The 17,440-nt window shown below is 36.0% G+C and overlaps 2 protein-coding genes across 4 annotated transcripts; one reads left to right on the forward strand and one right to left on the reverse strand.

Moving 5' to 3' along the window:
• Window positions 1-4,137: 4,137 nt before the first annotated feature.
• Window positions 4,138-8,573, forward strand: LOC145095978 (protein LAZY 1-like). Its single transcript, XM_079033777.1, has 5 exons — window positions 4,138-4,251; window positions 7,034-7,100; window positions 7,145-7,225; window positions 7,493-8,004; window positions 8,292-8,573. The coding sequence occupies exons 1-5, from the start codon at window positions 4,138-4,140 to the stop codon at window positions 8,571-8,573; spliced, it is 1,056 nt and encodes a 351-aa protein (XP_078889903.1).
• Window positions 8,574-9,212: 639 nt separating this feature from the next.
• On the reverse strand, window positions 9,213-12,693 carry ABCI11 (non-intrinsic ABC protein 14). Of its 3 annotated transcripts, XM_079031657.1 has the most exons (12): window positions 12,558-12,693; window positions 12,025-12,116; window positions 11,550-11,645; window positions 11,349-11,406; window positions 11,124-11,203; window positions 10,372-10,423; window positions 10,162-10,295; window positions 9,962-10,076; window positions 9,809-9,895; window positions 9,671-9,719; window positions 9,482-9,566; window positions 9,213-9,407 (listed from the first exon to the last, which is right to left on the reverse strand). In XM_079031657.1, the coding sequence occupies exons 3-12, from the start codon at window positions 11,609-11,611 to the stop codon at window positions 9,329-9,331; spliced, it is 801 nt and encodes a 266-aa protein (XP_078887783.1). In that variant the 5' UTR covers window positions 11,612-11,645; window positions 12,025-12,116; window positions 12,558-12,693; the 3' UTR covers window positions 9,213-9,328. The 3 variants fall into 3 exon arrangements, 2 of the variants coding, with proteins under 2 accessions (XP_078887783.1, XP_078887782.1); XM_079031656.1 differs by lacking the exon at window positions 12,025-12,116; XR_013702899.1 differs by lacking the exon at window positions 12,025-12,116 and having other exon boundaries at window positions 9,329-9,407; window positions 9,482-9,577.
• Between the last annotated feature and the right edge of the window lie 4,747 nt (window positions 12,694-17,440).

The following is a 17,440-nucleotide window of genomic DNA, read 5'->3' on the forward strand; positions in this document are numbered from 1 at the left end:
TACCACTCCTGCACGCGCCCCCGTGCGCCCTGCCACACTTTCCGCACCGACTGCGGTCTTGATGATCCCTCGATCTCGAATCCGATCCCTTGGGCCTTTTGCCCGAACCCGTAGCTACCTGAACCTCATCGGGCCTCCTCTTCCGGATCTGTTCCAAATCAATTTTCCTTTCTCTAGCCCAAGAAATCATATCTTCCAGCGTCTTACCGCTGGACCTGCTCACGAACTCCCTGATGTCATCCCTCAACATCTCATGGTACCGAGCCTTCTTCATCTCCTCATCCGCTACATACTGCGGTACAAGAAGAGCCCTCTCCCTGAACTTGGCGGTGATCCCCGCCACAATCTCAGTAGTCTGCGTCAAATCCTGAAACTCTCGTGCCAGCTGCTGCACCTCAATAATTGGCGAAAACTCTGCCCTGAACCTGGCCGAGAAATCGCTCCAAGTCATCGCGTCCAATGCGACATCATCCCCCAAAGCATGACCAATCTCCTCCCACCAATCCCTCGCTCTGTCCTTCAGGAGACCGGAGGCGAATCTAACCTTGTCCCCCTCGGGACACTTGCTCGCACGAAAAGCGTTGGCAACATCAGCCAACCATCTGCTGCTAGCAACGGGGTCCCTAGCCCCATGATAATCTGGTGCCCCGCAAGCTCTGAACTCTCGAAATGTCAAGGTACGCGCGCCCATCAATGCCATCATCTCAGTATGGAAGGCTCTCAGCCTCTCATCCAAAATCTCCAGTATACCCTCCTTGACCGTGCCAAAGATCACAGGAGTCTGAGCTAGAATACTGCGCGTAACCTCATCTGATATCAACTCTCTCATCCGCTCCTCGAGCTGCTCGGTCCCTGAACCGGAGCCTGATCCCTTTCCGGCGCCTGATCCACCCGCTGGTCTCTCTCGCAATGTCACCATGCTGAAAATATACCACAACCACTATCAGAATACTCATCACTGATGCGAGACCAGACATGCCCTACCAGGTTCCCAGTCTTGTCTCTGTCCTTCCCGAATCGAGTACGGATCCTCTGTTTTCAGTAGTACGGGTCCGTACTACCTTCCACATCTATCCGTACTTTCCTCAGGAATTGCCTTGACTCCACCAGGTCCCTTATCCACTAATACTGCTCCCAACACTATCTCATCCTAGGCTTACCCTAGGGAAACCTCTGACTCAACTCAAACCAGTCCTCAGCTGCTGAAGGTCTCCTTGTGATGCCAATTAGCCATCACCTGGATACCATCACATGCGACGAGGCTCAGATAATCCTTCAAGTAAAAGACTCGTCCTTACAACGGTTAGACTCAAACGAGAGTTGCGCAATAGGGCCGATTCCAGTACTCTGAGATTATTCAACCCTGATCACATGTGACGTAACGTATCCATCTAATGGCTAACTCCCATCACTCAAAATCCCACAATGCACAAAGCAAGCAGCATTCGGACAAGGGGAAAATCTAACCACAACATACTCAAGCAATCATATCCACGTAGCAAGAATCTGAACTAGCATGCATCACAACTCATAAACTCAGGCATGACCTAAACAGGCCATCCTACTACTGTCTAATCAGCACTATCATGCAGCTCAAAAGCACAAATAACAGGCACATAAGGCATCATCCCTAGATCCTTAGTCCTATTCTAGCATGTTGTTCTATCAACTGATAATCATAACATAAACTTGTATGGGTATTTTGGGGTACTTACTTGAGCTCGGTTGATTGCATGCACCACACCTCTTTTCTCTTTTCAAAGTTCTTTTCTTTATGAATTCTTTTTGCTTTTCTAAAACTGTTTTTCGTTCTCAAAATTCTTTTTACAAAACTGTCTTTTCACTTTTGAAAACTTTTTATCCGACCCCTCAGTTTGAGTTCAGGCACACCCGAGAGTATGCCCGAATCCCTCAAACCAAGGCTCTGATACCAACTTGTAATGTCCCAAGATTCAAGACTAAAAATTTCTTTTAATAAAGTACCACTTAAAGTAAAATCATCATTTCAAAACATAAACAGAGTATAAGTTTTCAAAACACATGTTCACTATCAGAGTAAAACATTCCCAGGCTAACTAATCTATGGTGTGTGCCATGCGATCATCCCGAGCTCCATCATCCGCTACCGGAAGTACCTGAAAACAAAACTGAAAACCGTAAGCACGAAGCTTAGTGAGTTCCCCACCTTACCACATACCATGCAAACATATAACAACCAATGTTCAGCTAGGAGTTACGGGCCTTGCCCACACTCGGGAAGATACAGGCCCTGCCCACACTTCGCTATCTGGGAGATACGGGCCTTGCCCACACTCGTGAAGATACGGGCCCTGCCCACACTTCGCTATCTGGGAGATACGGGCCTAGCCCACACTCCAACCTCGGAGAGATACGAGCCCTGCCCACACTCAACCGCTAACCCATAACATACAAGTATCACGCAGACAACAAGTATAAGCAACTCTATCATATTAACACATATATCATACTTGACTAAACCCAGAGATACGGGCTCGGCCCACACTCTAGTACTAGCATCTCGTCTACACGGGTCGGCCTTGGTGCCTTAGACCCGTTCCTACTGGTCAGGAAACTCACCTGATACTGCTGAACTGTTGCTGCTAACCCCTTTGACCGCTACCTGACCACTGACTCCGAACTGCTGCTCCGCTAGCTCCCCGAGCTACCAATATCAACATAACACTTAGTCTAACTGACCTTCAAAGGTCAACCAAGCCAACTCTGGTCAAAGTCAACGTCCTGGTCAAAGTCAATCTTCCAGGTCAACCCTACTCGTCGAGTCACCCTACTGACTCGCCGAGTTCATAAGTCCAGAGTTCTTCCACTCACGACTCTACTCGCCGAGTCAGCTCCTGACTCGCCGAGTCTACTGATTCCTGATTCCTGTCCTGTCCAACTCACTGAGTCCTGGCTCGACTCGCTGACTCGAGACTTAACTCGAAGGGTTTGGAACCACGCGACCTGACTCGCCGAGTCTAAAAACAGACTCGTCGAGCACACGACAATCTTCATCCAACTCGCCGAGTTGTTCATCCAACTCGCCGAGTTCATGCTCATCTTCATCCGACTCGACGAGCTGTTCATCCCACTTGTCTAGTTCCTCCTCATCTTCAAGCTACTCGCCGAGTCCACCCGAAGGACTCGCCGAGTCCATTAAGATCCACTTACATGCAGAGGACTTCCGAGTCATGCATGAACTCCAAACTGTAGATCTACCCTTCCCAAGCCTATTCCCCACGTAAAGTTGCAAACTTTACGTGTAGAGAGGGAGATCTAGGCAAAATGCACTAATAACTAGGGTTTAAGACCAAGAGGCTCCAAAATCCACCCAATGGCTGATACTTTACGGGATTCTAAACCAACACAAGCATGGATCTGAGGTAGTAACCTCAGATCCGGACCTCAAGCTTGAAATTGATCTTAGGCATGGCTTAAAAGCCCCAAAACTCATAACCAAAGAAGATCTAAAGGAGGGAAACGAATTGATACCTTCCAATGCTCTGAAATGTTCCCCAAACTTCAGATCCAAAGCCACTCCTTGATGCTTCAAAGATTCCCACTTCTTCTTCTTCTTCTAAATCACTCAAAAATGGCCAAAAGCATGAATCATCACAATGGGGGCTTAGGGTGCGGCGTTCTGGGTGTGAGAGACAGTAAAGGAGCCCTAGGAAGAGGATTGAGACGTTTAAATAGGCTCCAAGCCCCGGATTTAGGGTTTTCCTCGCACAGACCAGACTCGCCGAGTCCACTTGGCCGACTCGCCGAGTTGGTCACTTACTCCTCGACCCGGATCCCGCTCCGACTCGCCGAGTCCTTCCTTTGACTTGCCAAGTCCCTCCTAAATTTAGGGTTTCCTTTACTTTCTTGGCTTTCAAAATCTTGGGTGTTACAAAACCAAGTGGGTTCAATGTCTTTAAAGATTGTGTTCTTAACATCCTATGGTTTTCATAATCTTTTTAATTCATGTAATTAATCATCTTGTTGGTTTTGTTAAAATGTTCTAAATAAACTAGTTATTTTTAAATGCTTCCATTTGGCGTTAAAATTGTTTTAATAAAAAGGATTGTTTTTAGCTTCCCAAAACTCATCAATTTTGACATGTGGTGGTGGTATAGAATGACGGTGGTGGTGGCATTCATATCTTCCGACGGTGGTGGCAACGACGTTCATAATTCCAACAAGTTATCGCTTTGTCAGAGCCATGGTCCGGTGATGTCAAACATTTGTTTTGTAGGTTTATGGTTTGAGTGATTGTAATGTAGAGAGAGATAGAGGAGGGAGGGTGGGGTGATAACATTATTTTATATTTGGGTAAATAGGAGGACCCATAGCCAAAATTTTATATTTTTGGGTATAAAATGAAACTATAAGGACCAATCTTGGGTCAATCAACAGTCCGGTCTTTTTGGACCAATCTCCGAACGGTCCAGTCAATTTTAGATCAGCGGTGTCATTTTTCGGACCGATCTCGTGGTCTTTGTGTGCGCTTTTCTTCTACTCAGTTCGATTTCGATATTCTTTAGTTTTGGTTTTGAGTTTTTCAGTTAAAAAATGTGTGATTAGCATTAAAATGATACAGTAAGATTTACTAAAAACTATACACTAAACTTTAATATTAAAGGGGAAGAAATTGGGCAATGAGTGATTAAAAAAAATATGTAACTAACACAAAATGATATGTATATAAACTTTGACTCAATCTTTTTTTAGACCAGTTTTGGGTTATTTTTGGATCAGTCTTGTGTCGGTCTCCAAACAGACCAAGCGGTTTGGTCTTTTTTGGAACCACTCTTGAACGGTCCGTTCTTGTTTCTTATCGGTCCTAGATTGTCTCGGGCTGGTCTTTTTCATGACCGATTTTTTTCGACCCGGTTTTATTTTAAAACCGGTTAGGTTTTCGATCTTTTTTCGAGTTAGGTCCGACACCAATCATTTTCTTTATGTCTAAGGCTGTGTTTGGCGCGCCACAGCTAGCTGATAAGCTAGCTTATTTTTCGAGCTTTTTTATATTGTCATGTTTGGTAAGCCAAAAAGTAGCTGATAAGCTAGCTTTTTGAAAAGCTATTTAGACTAGCTTTTTAGGAGCTTTTTTAAAATTTTCCAAATACACCCCTTAATTAATTATAGAAACACATATTCTTACATGTCCTTTTATGTAATTTTATATATTTCAGCTAGCTTTTCAGCTAGTTTTACCAAACGTTATTTTTTATCAGCTAGCTTTTTATTTAACAGCTAGTTTTTCAGCCATCAGCTAGCTTTTCAGCTAGTCCGCCAAACATAGCCTAAGTGGTAGGGTGTATGAACCCCACTTGAACCATGGGTCCCATTCTATATATTAATCAAAGATAAATTAGTTAAGCCTTTTTACATCCCCATTTAGATTTCTTTGGCACCCACGATAAATTTCTAGACAACATATCTTTCTCCTTTTTTGGAACAGGTCTCTCATCCATTTCTCCCCTAAACTAGCCACTCATTTAGATTTCAGTGTTTATATTTGTTAGTTTTAATTGTTATTCATATTTTTTTAGTATTAATTGTTATTTATACGTTTAGCTGTTAACTAGCTCATATTGTTAAATCATTTAGGAAAGAAGCAAACATGAAACGATACATTTTCTTGATTTATGTAGTTTACTGGGATTTATTAGTTTTAATGTTTTTTTCTAAGTTTTAACGTTTATAAAAACTTCTCCATAGACGACCTAAGTTTGAACAATGGGGGCTTTGGACAGGGATGACTAGAAGTTTGGATTGGGATGCAGTTAGACATAAGTAATTATAATTGTTTATTAAGTACCTCCCCATTGTTTGCTAAGCACCTCCACATTTTCAATTATCAATAATAAAAATATATTTTTTAGTCCTTTATAATAAAAATCATTCCTTATAGTCATTTATAACAAGAAATTCAAGGATGCATCATCGAAAAAAATAATAAATCGCATCATCTAAGGAGCCCACGCAGTGGCGGAGCTAAATGGGACGTTGGAGATACTATAGTACCCTCAAAAAATTGTTTTATATATATATATATAAAATATTATTTGTAAACATGTTTCATGTTATTATACCCCCAACTAAAGAGATTATAACATATTTTTAATGTCCGATATTTGATAACTACATATAATATATTGACAATGTTTGTACCCCTATATCAAATTTTTTTGTTCCGCCACTGAGCCCACGTCAACCAGCTCCAACGTCTATGTGGAAGGTCAATCACAAAACACTAGCAATATTTCAGATGTGTCATAGTTTTGAATGTTTTGAATATTATACCTCATGTGTGAAATTCCAATACTCATCCCTTAAGCCACCATTGTGATGCATCATGAAAGATTCCTTTATAACGACTAATTTGTAACGAGTATATTATTAAAAATAAGCACATAAATAATTGGTAGTTTCCATAAAAAGTTACATAGTTTTTTCTATTTTGAGATGTGTAGCATTAATAGCAGTGTGTACTTGTGGAAGTTATTGTTTGTTTAAATGAGCAAGTGGGAGGGAAGGACAAGCATAGCAAAAGGCAATGTAACATTTTTGTTCCAGAGCAACTTGTTTCCTAGCTAATTATAGATATCATGTATCCCTAAGTAGCCCTAATATGTATCCCTAAGGTTGCGCTGTGTGGGGTAGGGTGGGTGGAGAGGGGAAGCTTTCATGGGCAACTTTTGATGAGGGTATTCATGAATTTTACACAGAGAAGAGGCCGGGAGAGAATCTCTGTCCCACCATTTTGTGTGGGACAAAATTGAAAAAGACTGCTGATATTCTTTTTTGTATGTTTCTCTGTGTTAACTCTTACAAAAATCATAATAAATAGCTTGTTCGCTTCTCTCATAATTTAAAATTCATAAATTTGTGTTTTTGAGCATTTCGTTGATCATTCACACATTATTACAACATTCAAGATGAATGTGAGCACATTTATGTATATCTCAAACTTTAGATTAAATCAAGAAGATTTCATCTTAATATCATTTCTTTTCTTTTGTTTCAGGCACTAGGTTGGATGCATAGAAAATTCAACAACAACAACAGTCAACAAGTCAAAAATGTTTCCACAAGTACTTACTTTTTTAAGCTTTACAATAACTTCTATTTACTTCAGATAATGTCAATGAAACAAAAATTGTAATTTTTCGTCCTACCAAAAAATGTAGGATAAAGACCATGCTAACGGGTCAAAATGGTCACAATAGAAAAAGTTGTTAAAGTTGAGTGCCATTAGTGAAACTTTTTGGACTAAACTTTGACACTTAATATTCCACTAAAGTCACTAGACATTTACAACTTTTTTCCCTTGTGACCACTTTAACTTGTTATATAGCAAGTCAAAGTGATCGACATACAAAAAAATTGTCAAACTTAGGTTACTTTCATCAACTATTTTGATTGACAATGGCTAAAATATAGTGACTTTTCTATATATTGCCCAAGATTTAACCTTTAATTGCAGGGAAATCCTATTCTTGTTTCTCAACTCTATGGGGACTTGAAGAACAACAATATTATCATGAACCAAATAGTGAAGGAAACGAACAAGAAACGGTTGACATGAGCCCTGAATTCTTTCACAGCTTTCTTGCAATTGGAACTCTTGGTTCAATATTAGTATCAATTACTGAAGAGCCCATGACACCAAAAGTTGAAATGTCATTTGAAAGTGAAACTGAGGAAGAACTTTTTGTTATGAAGTTGGAAAAGATAGATGAAAAAGAAATCAAAGGCATGGATACCAAAGAAAATAAAAGTATAATCAAAGAATATTCTGAAATGCCAGCAAGGATACAAAAGACAATAACTGCCACCCTTTTCAAGAAAAATGCCACGTCATACAAGAGACACCGAAAATTAGAGAGAAAGGAGAAAACAAAAATCCATGCCTTGAATTTTATGAAGAAAATGGTGAAAAAGGTTATTAATTTCACAAGTGTGAATGCTAGTTTTTGTGATTCAACTGAGAAAAAGGTTAATTTCCACTCAAAGAATAGAGTTTTTACACAAATTTCCAAATTTAACGTGATATAATTAATAGGTCAAAATGGTTGATTTAGAAAATTATTAGTGAAGCCTGATGTATAATCATATAACATAACAGGTAAAAGTGGTTAACTTGGTAAGATGTCTAAAACTTATATGGTTTTTGATTGGAAAATATTAAAGTATTTGTGGCAAAAATTGCAAAACTGCCCAAAATATAATGGTGTTATTGTAATTTTCCCACTGTAATATAATACTTGTATTATCTTTTACAGATGTTTCGAAAGTCAAGAAAAGTCCACCCTCAAGAAGCTAATCCTCTTGATGTTAAGAACATGTATTATGATGAACAAATGATATTAGAGGATGAAGGCAACATACATCCTCTTGATGGAATGTTAAAGAAAGAAAAAGCACACTGGATTAAAACTGATGAAGAATGTAAGTTCAAATTTCATTTTTTAACTGTTGCTTATAAGATTACTCACGTTTTTTTTTATTATTTGCATTGTAGATTTTGTGTTGGAGTTTTAGAAGGAGAAGATTGGAAAATATAATTATTTGTCAAGTTTTCTATTCCTTGAAAATGGAGTTTGGTTGTGTGGATTAGAAAGATAGTTATAGACTTATAGTCACAAATTAAGAATAAAGAATAATATATGTATGTATGATGTGTTTTCCATAATTATTAAATATTGAACCTACATGTTGTGGATAAAAGACTAAAATGAATTATTCCTTTTCTAATCACAAATGAACTTATGTTTTCAGCAAAAAAATTCTATGGAAACTGTTGTTCATGCGAAAACTAAATAAGCTAAAGTAGGTGTTTTTTTTTTTTTTTTTTTTTACTTGAGAAAATTTCATAAAAGCCATTGTGATTTGGTCTTTCTTCATATAACCACCGAAAAAATTATTATTATTATTTTTAACCATAGAGTTTGTTTTTTTTTCAACAAATCAGTACATAAAACTTTGAATTCTATAAAAACCACAATCCAGTTTGGAGTTTGTTCAGTTTAACTACATGAAGAAATTTGTCTTTTCGATTTAACCATTCAAAGTTTGATCTGTTTTAATAAAAACATCTTTAACCTAAAAAGTAATCTTCCGTTTGTTTTTTTGCAACTCATTAATGCAAAAATCTTAAGAGTGTTTTTGAAAATAATAACAAACCCCAAGTGGTTTTTACGAAATTTTCTAATTCCTTTCACTTTTTTACTAACAATAAAAAAATTTTAAGCTATTCTTATAAGTAAAATTTTGAACATCATTGATCATACTCATAATTAACAATAACATTGTGAGTAGATTATATCGGTAGTGGCTCCTCCATCAACACTCCACCAACATTCATCCGCCATGATCTGTCAACCAAAGGAGCTAACTCTCTGCAATTACAATAAAAAAATTTAACTTAACAAAATTAATTAAAAAAAATTAAGAAAAGGAAGAAATTACTTACTTTAAATCATGGCTTACAACAAGTATAGTTAATTCTTTTTTTAAATCCATGAGCAACTTAACAACATCCGCACGTGCTTTCCAATCTAAATCATAACTGTAAATTAAAAACTTTACTTGCAAAAAAGTCAACCAAAATCATCCACAAAGTCAACGGAAAGATAAAGTTGATAAGTTTTTTTTTCCATACCAAGTCCAGCTAGAGGTTCATCAAGTACAAGTAACTCCGGAGTATGTACCTAAGTAGGTCAAAAGTCAAAGTCAAAGTCAAAGTCAATATATATGATATTGACCAAAATATGGAAAAGAAGTAGGTAAAAGAGATTACTAGTTGAATAGCAAGAGCAAGGCGACGTTTGTAGCCACCACTTAATGAGTTTGGATTTTTATCCAAAGAAATACCATTTAATCCAACCTAACATTTTAAAAATAAATAAATATTTTCTACACATGAATATTTTAAAAATAAAGTAAAAAGTACCGAAGTGATAGCTTTTTCAAGTCGTGTAGCAATAAGTTGTTTAGTTTTAATGTCAGTCTTCTGTCTAGGCAACCCAAATGTAATTTCATCAAAAACGTTATCTGCTACAAAATACCTGTTACACAATAATTCTATCATAAATCATATCAAATTAAAGTAACACTTCGAAAATTAAAAAAAGAAAAAAAGGTAATAAATACCTTTCAGGAAACTGAAAAACAATACCAACTTTTTCGGGAGATAGTAACACAGGAGGCTGATTTGGAGTACCATTTTCAGTGTATCTTTGAATGTAAATTGAGCCTGAAGTTGGTTTAGTTAAACCTGCAATAAGCTGTATGAAATAATTAAAAAAAAAGTAAATATAAAAAAAAGAAAAAAAGAATAGTATGAGAAGAGAATTAATTAACCTGTAAAAGAGTAGTTTTTCCACTTCCACTTCGCCCAAAAATCAAGCCAAAACTGTAACAAACAGAGCTGTATTTTACTATTTTGTATTTAGGCTGTGTTTGGAGCGCCACAGCTAGCTGATAAGCTAGCTTATTTTTCGAGTTTTTTTATGTTGTCGTGTTTGGTATGCCAAAAAGTGGCTTATAGCTTTTTTAAAAGCTACTTAGACTAGCTTTTTAGGAGCTTTTTAAAATTTTCCAAATACATCCCTTAATTAATTATAGAAACACATACTCTTACATGTCCTTTTATGTAATTTTATATATTTCCTTTAGCTTTTCAGCTAGTTTTACCAAACGTTATTTTTTATCAGCTAGCTTTTCAGCTAGTACGCCAAACATAGTCTTGGCTGTTAGCTGAAAAGCTAGCTGATAAAAAATAACGTTTGGTAAAACTAGCTGAAAAGCTAGCTGAAATATATAAAATTACATAAAAGGACATGTAAGAATATGTGTTTCTATAATTAATTAAGGGGTGTATTTGAAAATTTTTTAAAAAGCTCCTAAAAAGCTAGTCTAAGTAGCTTATAAGCTACTTTTTGTCTTACCAAACACGACAACATAAAAAAGCTCAAAAAATAAGCTAGCTTATCAGCTAGCTATGGCGCGTCAAACATAGCCTTAATCTTATTATATGAATAGGAAATACAAATGTGGAATGATCTCAAGAAAAAGAAAAAGAAAAAAGTTGTATTGTATCGTATTGTATGTACCTTTTCTCTTGAAGAGTAAAAGTAATGTGATTAAGGAGGTTGAGTTGAGTTCCAGGAGGTCTGTATTTAATATCCTTTATCTATAATAATACAAGATGAAATTCAATTCTTTTAAACTACATACATTTCTACCAATTTGAAGCGAAAAATTGTGTGTTTAGTTGATAAATGTAACAAAGATGAAACCAAAACATTGGAAAAAGTTCAAAACGAATTGAGACTTACTTCAAAACATGAGTGGTTGCATGAGACATGAAATGTTTGATTCTTTGTGACCTTGACACTGTTAAAAAAAAAAAAGAATCAATTGGACAATGTTAATAAGTGAAATGAATTAATTAAGGGTATGTTTGGTAATATGCAATGCAATACAACAATTATATAATAGCTTCAAAACAGAGAAAAAAAATTCAACAGGTTCTTCACTTTTTACTCAAAGAACCCCAAGAGTTCAAGGCTCCAAAACATTCCAATGAGCTCAAAAGCATTGATAAGATTAGGTGATTCTTGATTTTCTACTGCCTGAAACAAGAAAATGTTTGATTTACTTGTTGTAACACAGAACCTAAACGAAACTGTGAATAAAGATTGTATATGAAAAGACAATCGATCAAAACGAATCACCCTTTTTAGAACTAGATTGTTCAGACAATTGATCAAACACTTGGTAGGGATCATCCATGTTTCAAACACGAGATGATATGAAGTTGTAAATTACTAACCATGTAATAGTGAACTAGAAACCTAATAATGTTTCGATTTGTATCTTAATTGGAGATGAAGTTTGAAGTGAACCCCGTGAAGTTTGTTCAAGTGACAGACCCTTTGTATGCTTTGGGAATAAAAACCCTAACCCTGAACTAGGTTTTCTAGAAATCAACAAGATATATGAGATTCATACCTTAATCGGGGAACGAGGTTGTATTGGGACTGCCGGAGATGATGAAGAATTGAGTGTCGATGAAGGAAGCAGTGGCGATGACGAATGAAGGACTACAGGGACAAAATGAACTTGTACAGAGTAATTGAAGGTATTATATAAGCATCGACAACATTGAAGGTATCAGAATCAGCTTATCACAAAATTGAACATGGTCTGGGGTCGAAGGTAACGGAAAACAGGGAACCAAAATCAGATTAATATTCACAGAAACAGATTCACATTCACAGAAACCAGAGAACCAAATCCGATGCATCAATTTACTGATCAAAGTGGGTGTCCAGATTTTCGATGGAGAAATAAGAACATATTTCATGGCCTGGGGTCGAAGGTAACAGAAAGCAAAGCAGGGGTCGAAGAACAGATTTCGACTATCTCCTATCTTGTAGATAAGAACAGATTCTAGATGGGAAATTGAAGAAACACGAATCCAGCCAAAAAGAAGAAAGAGCGACAGTAGGAAAAAAAATGAAAGAATGCAGGAAGAAACGTACCTGTAGCTATAGGGTCGAAGGTAGCTGTGGGGGTGTGGCGCTCAGGCCGGTGGCTTCACAGGAGAGAGGCGATGTAGCTTCACTGAAGCGTCTTTTGTTATTTATTAGAGGAAGGGGTTTTTCTTAGATACGCTCGATCCTAATATAGCTTACAGTACATTCAACATGATCCGTATTTATAATTCGGTTTTTAAAAACAGAAACAACTTAAAACGACATATAATTATGATATTATCTAACTTTACACAACAAGTGAAAACAAATTATTTAGTTGTGATTTGAAATTTATAAACAATTACTAAAAAGATATATTATAGTTAAATATTTTATAGATAGAAAACTTTTGATAGAAAATGCATATTAATGTTTTTTATCGGGTGAAACGTTTTGAACCTATTTGAAAAAATAAATTACAAAATTAATAAATAACTATAGATACCTAGTATAAATAATTAAATAATAAATGTTTATTCGGTTTTTTTGGACTATTCGGTTATTATTTTATGAACCAAAACCAATCCAAAATAATCATTCGGTTTTGTTGAAAACCAATCCAAAAATCTGAATATCCAAACCAAATAGTCCAATTGGACAATTCGGTTTTATCCAATACTGAACAACCCTAATCGAAGGGTGTTTGGATAGGGAAAAAAATCCTGAAGTGCTTTATTCCCATCATAATAATCTAAATTTAAGTGTTTTTATATAAATCCTTAAAAATCAGCTTATTGTGATAGGAATAAGCTAAATAAGTTGATTTTAATAAGCAAGGGGATGCTTATTGTTTATTGCTTAATTTTAGTGATTTGAGAATTTACCAAATTACCCTTTAAAAACGATACATAAACCCATAAACCCTTTCTCGATCAAATCCTTCACAATTCTTCTGTCGTTCGTTATTCCTTCTCAACGTGAACTGTCATCGACCCCGGAAGCCATCGACGATCAGGTTTGCGTTTTTTTCCGTCATGCATAAATCGACAAGGAAGCCATCGATGCTTCTTTTTTATTTTGCTTTTACCTGTTTGCTGCTACAGAAAAATGTCCCGGTGATGCTTCTTTTTTTTCTTCATATTTGATTCTTGTTGTTATTTGCTCCTATTGATGGTATAGTGATTCTTGTTTGCATTTACAAATTCCTCTGCGTGTTTTGATTCAACATTAGGGTGAAAATTCAGAATTTTCTTCATTCATTACCATGATTTAATATAGGTAATGGACATTGTCAATGTTCATGATGTGGGTATTGATACACCCAAACTGAAAGTTACAAATTGATTTAATTGGGATCCTCATACATTCAAGATGTTTCTTGAGGAATGTATGAACGAGCTAAAAAATGGGAATATACCGGGTACTTATTTTAATAAGCTCGCATGCCAAAATATATGTAAGAGGCTTTTGGAACGAACAGGTAAAGATTTGGACAAAAATCAAATGAAAAACAAATGAGACATTATGCGGAAAGAGTTCAAATATTATGACCGTTTAACAAGACTGGAAACGGGAATTTCAATTGATCCCATGAGAAATATAATCTCAGCATCAAAGGAATGGTGGGATGAAAAAATTAACGTAATAATTATAAATTTTATCTAGCAGTTTATTATTTGTATTGTGTTTTTCGTGACATTCTCATTTTGTACATATAGAAAGATAAAGAGTATGCTAAGTTTAAGGATAATAATTTGGAGGTATATCAGACATATTACAAGGCTTTATTCCGGGATATCATAGCTGTTAGAGACAAGGCTAAGGTACCTTGTGAATTTGGTGACAATAGCACTCCGGATGATGTACAGTTTGTGGATATTATGGATGGAAAAGAAGCTACTGATGAAGTCCTTTTATTTGATGGTTGATCCTTTTCTAACGTTTGGCAATTCTAGTAAGAAAAGGAGGGGGAAGAAGTTAACTCCCAGGCGTGACAACAAAAGAAAATTTGAAGGAAAAAGTATGGTAAGTCTGTCATATAAAGAGAAACCGGACACAAATTTTGATGTTTTGTTAACAAGGAGCACTTAGACCTCAAGACAAACCACACACTCAGTGAAAACAGAAGATTGCATGGCAATTGTGTCTACTTTCCGGGGTTTTGAAGAAGGCTCAATAGGATATTTGGAAGCGTTAGAGATCTTTCTAAAGAAGCCAGCTCGTCAGAATTTTATGGTTCCAAAGACTAATGAAACAAAGATGGGTTTCTCAAGAGGCTTATAGAGAAAGAGAAGTAGTTGAATACATACCTTGTAGACGCTGGTATAAATGAATAACAATCATATGCTTTATTTGTACCTCTATAGGTAAGTTTTACCTTGTAGACGCCAAATATCCAAATACAAAAGGTTATCTTGCTCCCTACAAAGGTTCAAACATCGGTTATCATATTCCTGATTTTTGACGTGGATAGACTCGTGCCGCGCGGGAACCAAAAAGGCTTCAAAGAAAATTTTAACTATTATCATTTGTCATTTCGCAGTGTAATTGAACGATCTTTTGGAGTCTAGAAGGCTCGATGGGTGTTACTAAGAGATATGCATATAAATTTCAACTTCAAGACCCAAGTGAAAATTGTGCTAGCTTCAATGGTGATTCACAATTACATTAGAATGAGCAGTAGTGGTGATGCAGCATTTCAGATACTGCAAGAAGAATCTTATATTTCATGCAATGATGAAGAACCTGATGATGGTATTGAGCCACATGACGAAGTATCAAGTGCACAACGTAGAAATGACGATATGCTTATGAGTGCAATACCCGATATGATTGCGGGACAGATTTACTTAAAGTCAAACACTCGTGCATGTAATGACGTATGATTTTGTTTTGAAACTCTTTGGTATTTTCATTTTATGGTTTAATGTAGTAGCATGAAACTATTTTGGATAATATAGAATGGGTTACAACTCTATGTGATGGATAATATGGATTTGGAATGAAATTTGTGGTCTAATATAGGTTTGCATGATAAATATTTTTTTAGTTCTTATGAATAAGAAAATTATGGTCTCATGGTTCTTGAATATTTCGAAAGATGTACCCGATCAATTTAAAAATAGGTGTAAAAATAATGTGGTAAATGTTTTTTTAGTTCTTATGGATAAGAAAATTATTATTATTATTTAAAACACAAAACTGTTTTGTTTTAATAAGAAATATATGTTAACATATAAAAGGAAACCCTTTTTGGTCATTTTACTCATATTAGCTGTTTTGTTTGCCAAACATTTAAAAATGTTTATCAACTTATTGCTTATTACCATCGCAATAAGCTAATCCAAACACTTTTGCAAAAACTGTTTATTCCTACCGCAATAAGCTAATAAGATAAAAACTAATTTATCCAAACACCCCTTAGTATTAATTAGGTTAAGAGAGTGTTGACGTTCATTTTCAAAGTCAAAAGGATTTTTATCTATAATAACTTAGGAAATTGAATAATCTAACCCTTATAAATGTAGTATTTACAAAAAATACCATGTTTTTTTTCTTTTAGTAAACTAACCACTTTTTCGGAATGTAACGTTCTGAAGACGTCTTTGGAACTCCGGAGTAGTATTCTGGACACTCGTTCCGATTTATTTTTTGTATTATTTGCAAAAATAAATGTAATGTTTTCAAAAATAAGTTTTTTTGTATAACCTTTGTTCCTATAAAATCTAAATTGCAAACGTAATCTTAAAAACCAACACAAAACTAATAAATACATAAACTTAAAGGATCTGTTTAATAGTAATATTATAATGTTCAAATTGTCTTTATCCTTGTACCCTAAAAAATTCATGTCAGTCGTTTACAATATGACATTGCTCATAAACCGTTTTTACCTTCTATAAAATATGATTTTCCAGTGATCAACATCTCCAGGAACCAACACAAAAATACCCCACAATCTCTTCTACCGTCAATCTGTTGTGGTACGTCTGGGGACTTTTCGAGGGTCATGTTGAAACTCTCAAGTGGGATTGCATCGGTTGGTTTGGTACCCCAGTAGTTGATACTCACTAGCAGTATGTGGATGCGGGCTGTCATGCCTATAAACCATTCATCTTCTTCTGAAAAGTAGTCGTTCTTCCGGTGACTATCGCATATAGTCATTTTGAATGTCTTCAAATCCAAAGCACTCAAAAACCAATGAGCAATTTGTATACTGATTGGGATGTAAAGCAAAAAAAATTATTAATCATTAAATAACATTATATTTTAATTTACTATTACTTAGGTAAATGGATTCGTTAGCCATATCACTCTGGTCAAATACATCAGTGTTGAAAGTTGTCGGCACAACCGTCCACCAAGCATCCGCTCTACGCTCTACTATCAATGAGATCCACATCATGATGTGCTGACAATCAAGAATTTGCATTAAAGTAATTATTGTTATTAGAAACGTAGTATGTAATGAACATATAATTATATAACTTACATCGCATTCCAACCAACCTGTGTGACTATCTGCGTATAAGCGCGTCCAAAATTCATTCGTCGCAATATCGGTCAAAAACCGTGAGCAAATAACAGCGAACCATCCCGTTCTTTATATAGATTGTGTACCATAGACTCTAAAAAAGTGTCCAACGGTGTTGGCTGCAGCCATGCAACACCTTTCCTCTTCATCTGTATCCATGAGGACTTACCATATGGACATAACCATTTGGCTTAGAGAACACCTAAGAGGTGTTACTGCCGACATTTTGTATTCATCCATTGGAATCTCATTTACATCGAACGATTGACTACGTGGAGAAGGCTGCTCAAGGTCGTGATTTAACAGTTGTTCGGGTGTGGCTGGCCCATAATCATGCTCCCACATGTCATTGTACTTTGTGGTACCATCATCTTGCATGATAAGTGCATGTACGGTTCAATAGTTTTCAATTAAA

This window comes from Lactuca serriola, chromosome 3, assembly GCF_051521515.1.
Source record: "Lactuca serriola cultivar US96UC23 chromosome 3, Lser_US96UC23_V15, whole genome shotgun sequence".
NCBI lineage: Eukaryota > Viridiplantae > Streptophyta > Magnoliopsida > Asterales > Asteraceae > Lactuca > Lactuca serriola.

Excerpts from the sequence above, each read along its gene's own strand:
- LOC145095978 (XM_079033777.1), top strand. The coding sequence starts at position 4,138 with ATGACGGTGGTGGTGGCATTCATATCTTCCGACGGTGGTGGCAACGAC. Across the intron at positions 7,101-7,144 it reads AGTCAAAAATGTTTCCACAA|ATAATGTCAATGAAACAAAA; the intron begins GTACTTACTTTT and ends TATTTACTTCAG. Across the intron at positions 7,226-7,492 it reads CATGCTAACGGGTCAAAATG|GGAAATCCTATTCTTGTTTC; the intron begins GTCACAATAGAA and ends CTTTAATTGCAG.
- ABCI11 (XM_079031656.1), bottom strand. The coding sequence starts at position 11,611 with ATGCTTTTGAGCTCATTGGAATGTTTTGGAGCCTTGAACTCTTGGGGT. Across the intron at positions 9,567-9,670 it reads TGAACCTCTAGCTGGACTTG|ATTGGAAAGCACGTGCGGAT; the intron begins GTATGGAAAAAA and ends GTTATGATTTAG. Across the intron at positions 9,408-9,481 it reads GTTGTAAGCCATGATTTAAA|AGAGTTAGCTCCTTTGGTTG; the intron begins GTAAGTAATTTC and ends TTGTAATTGCAG.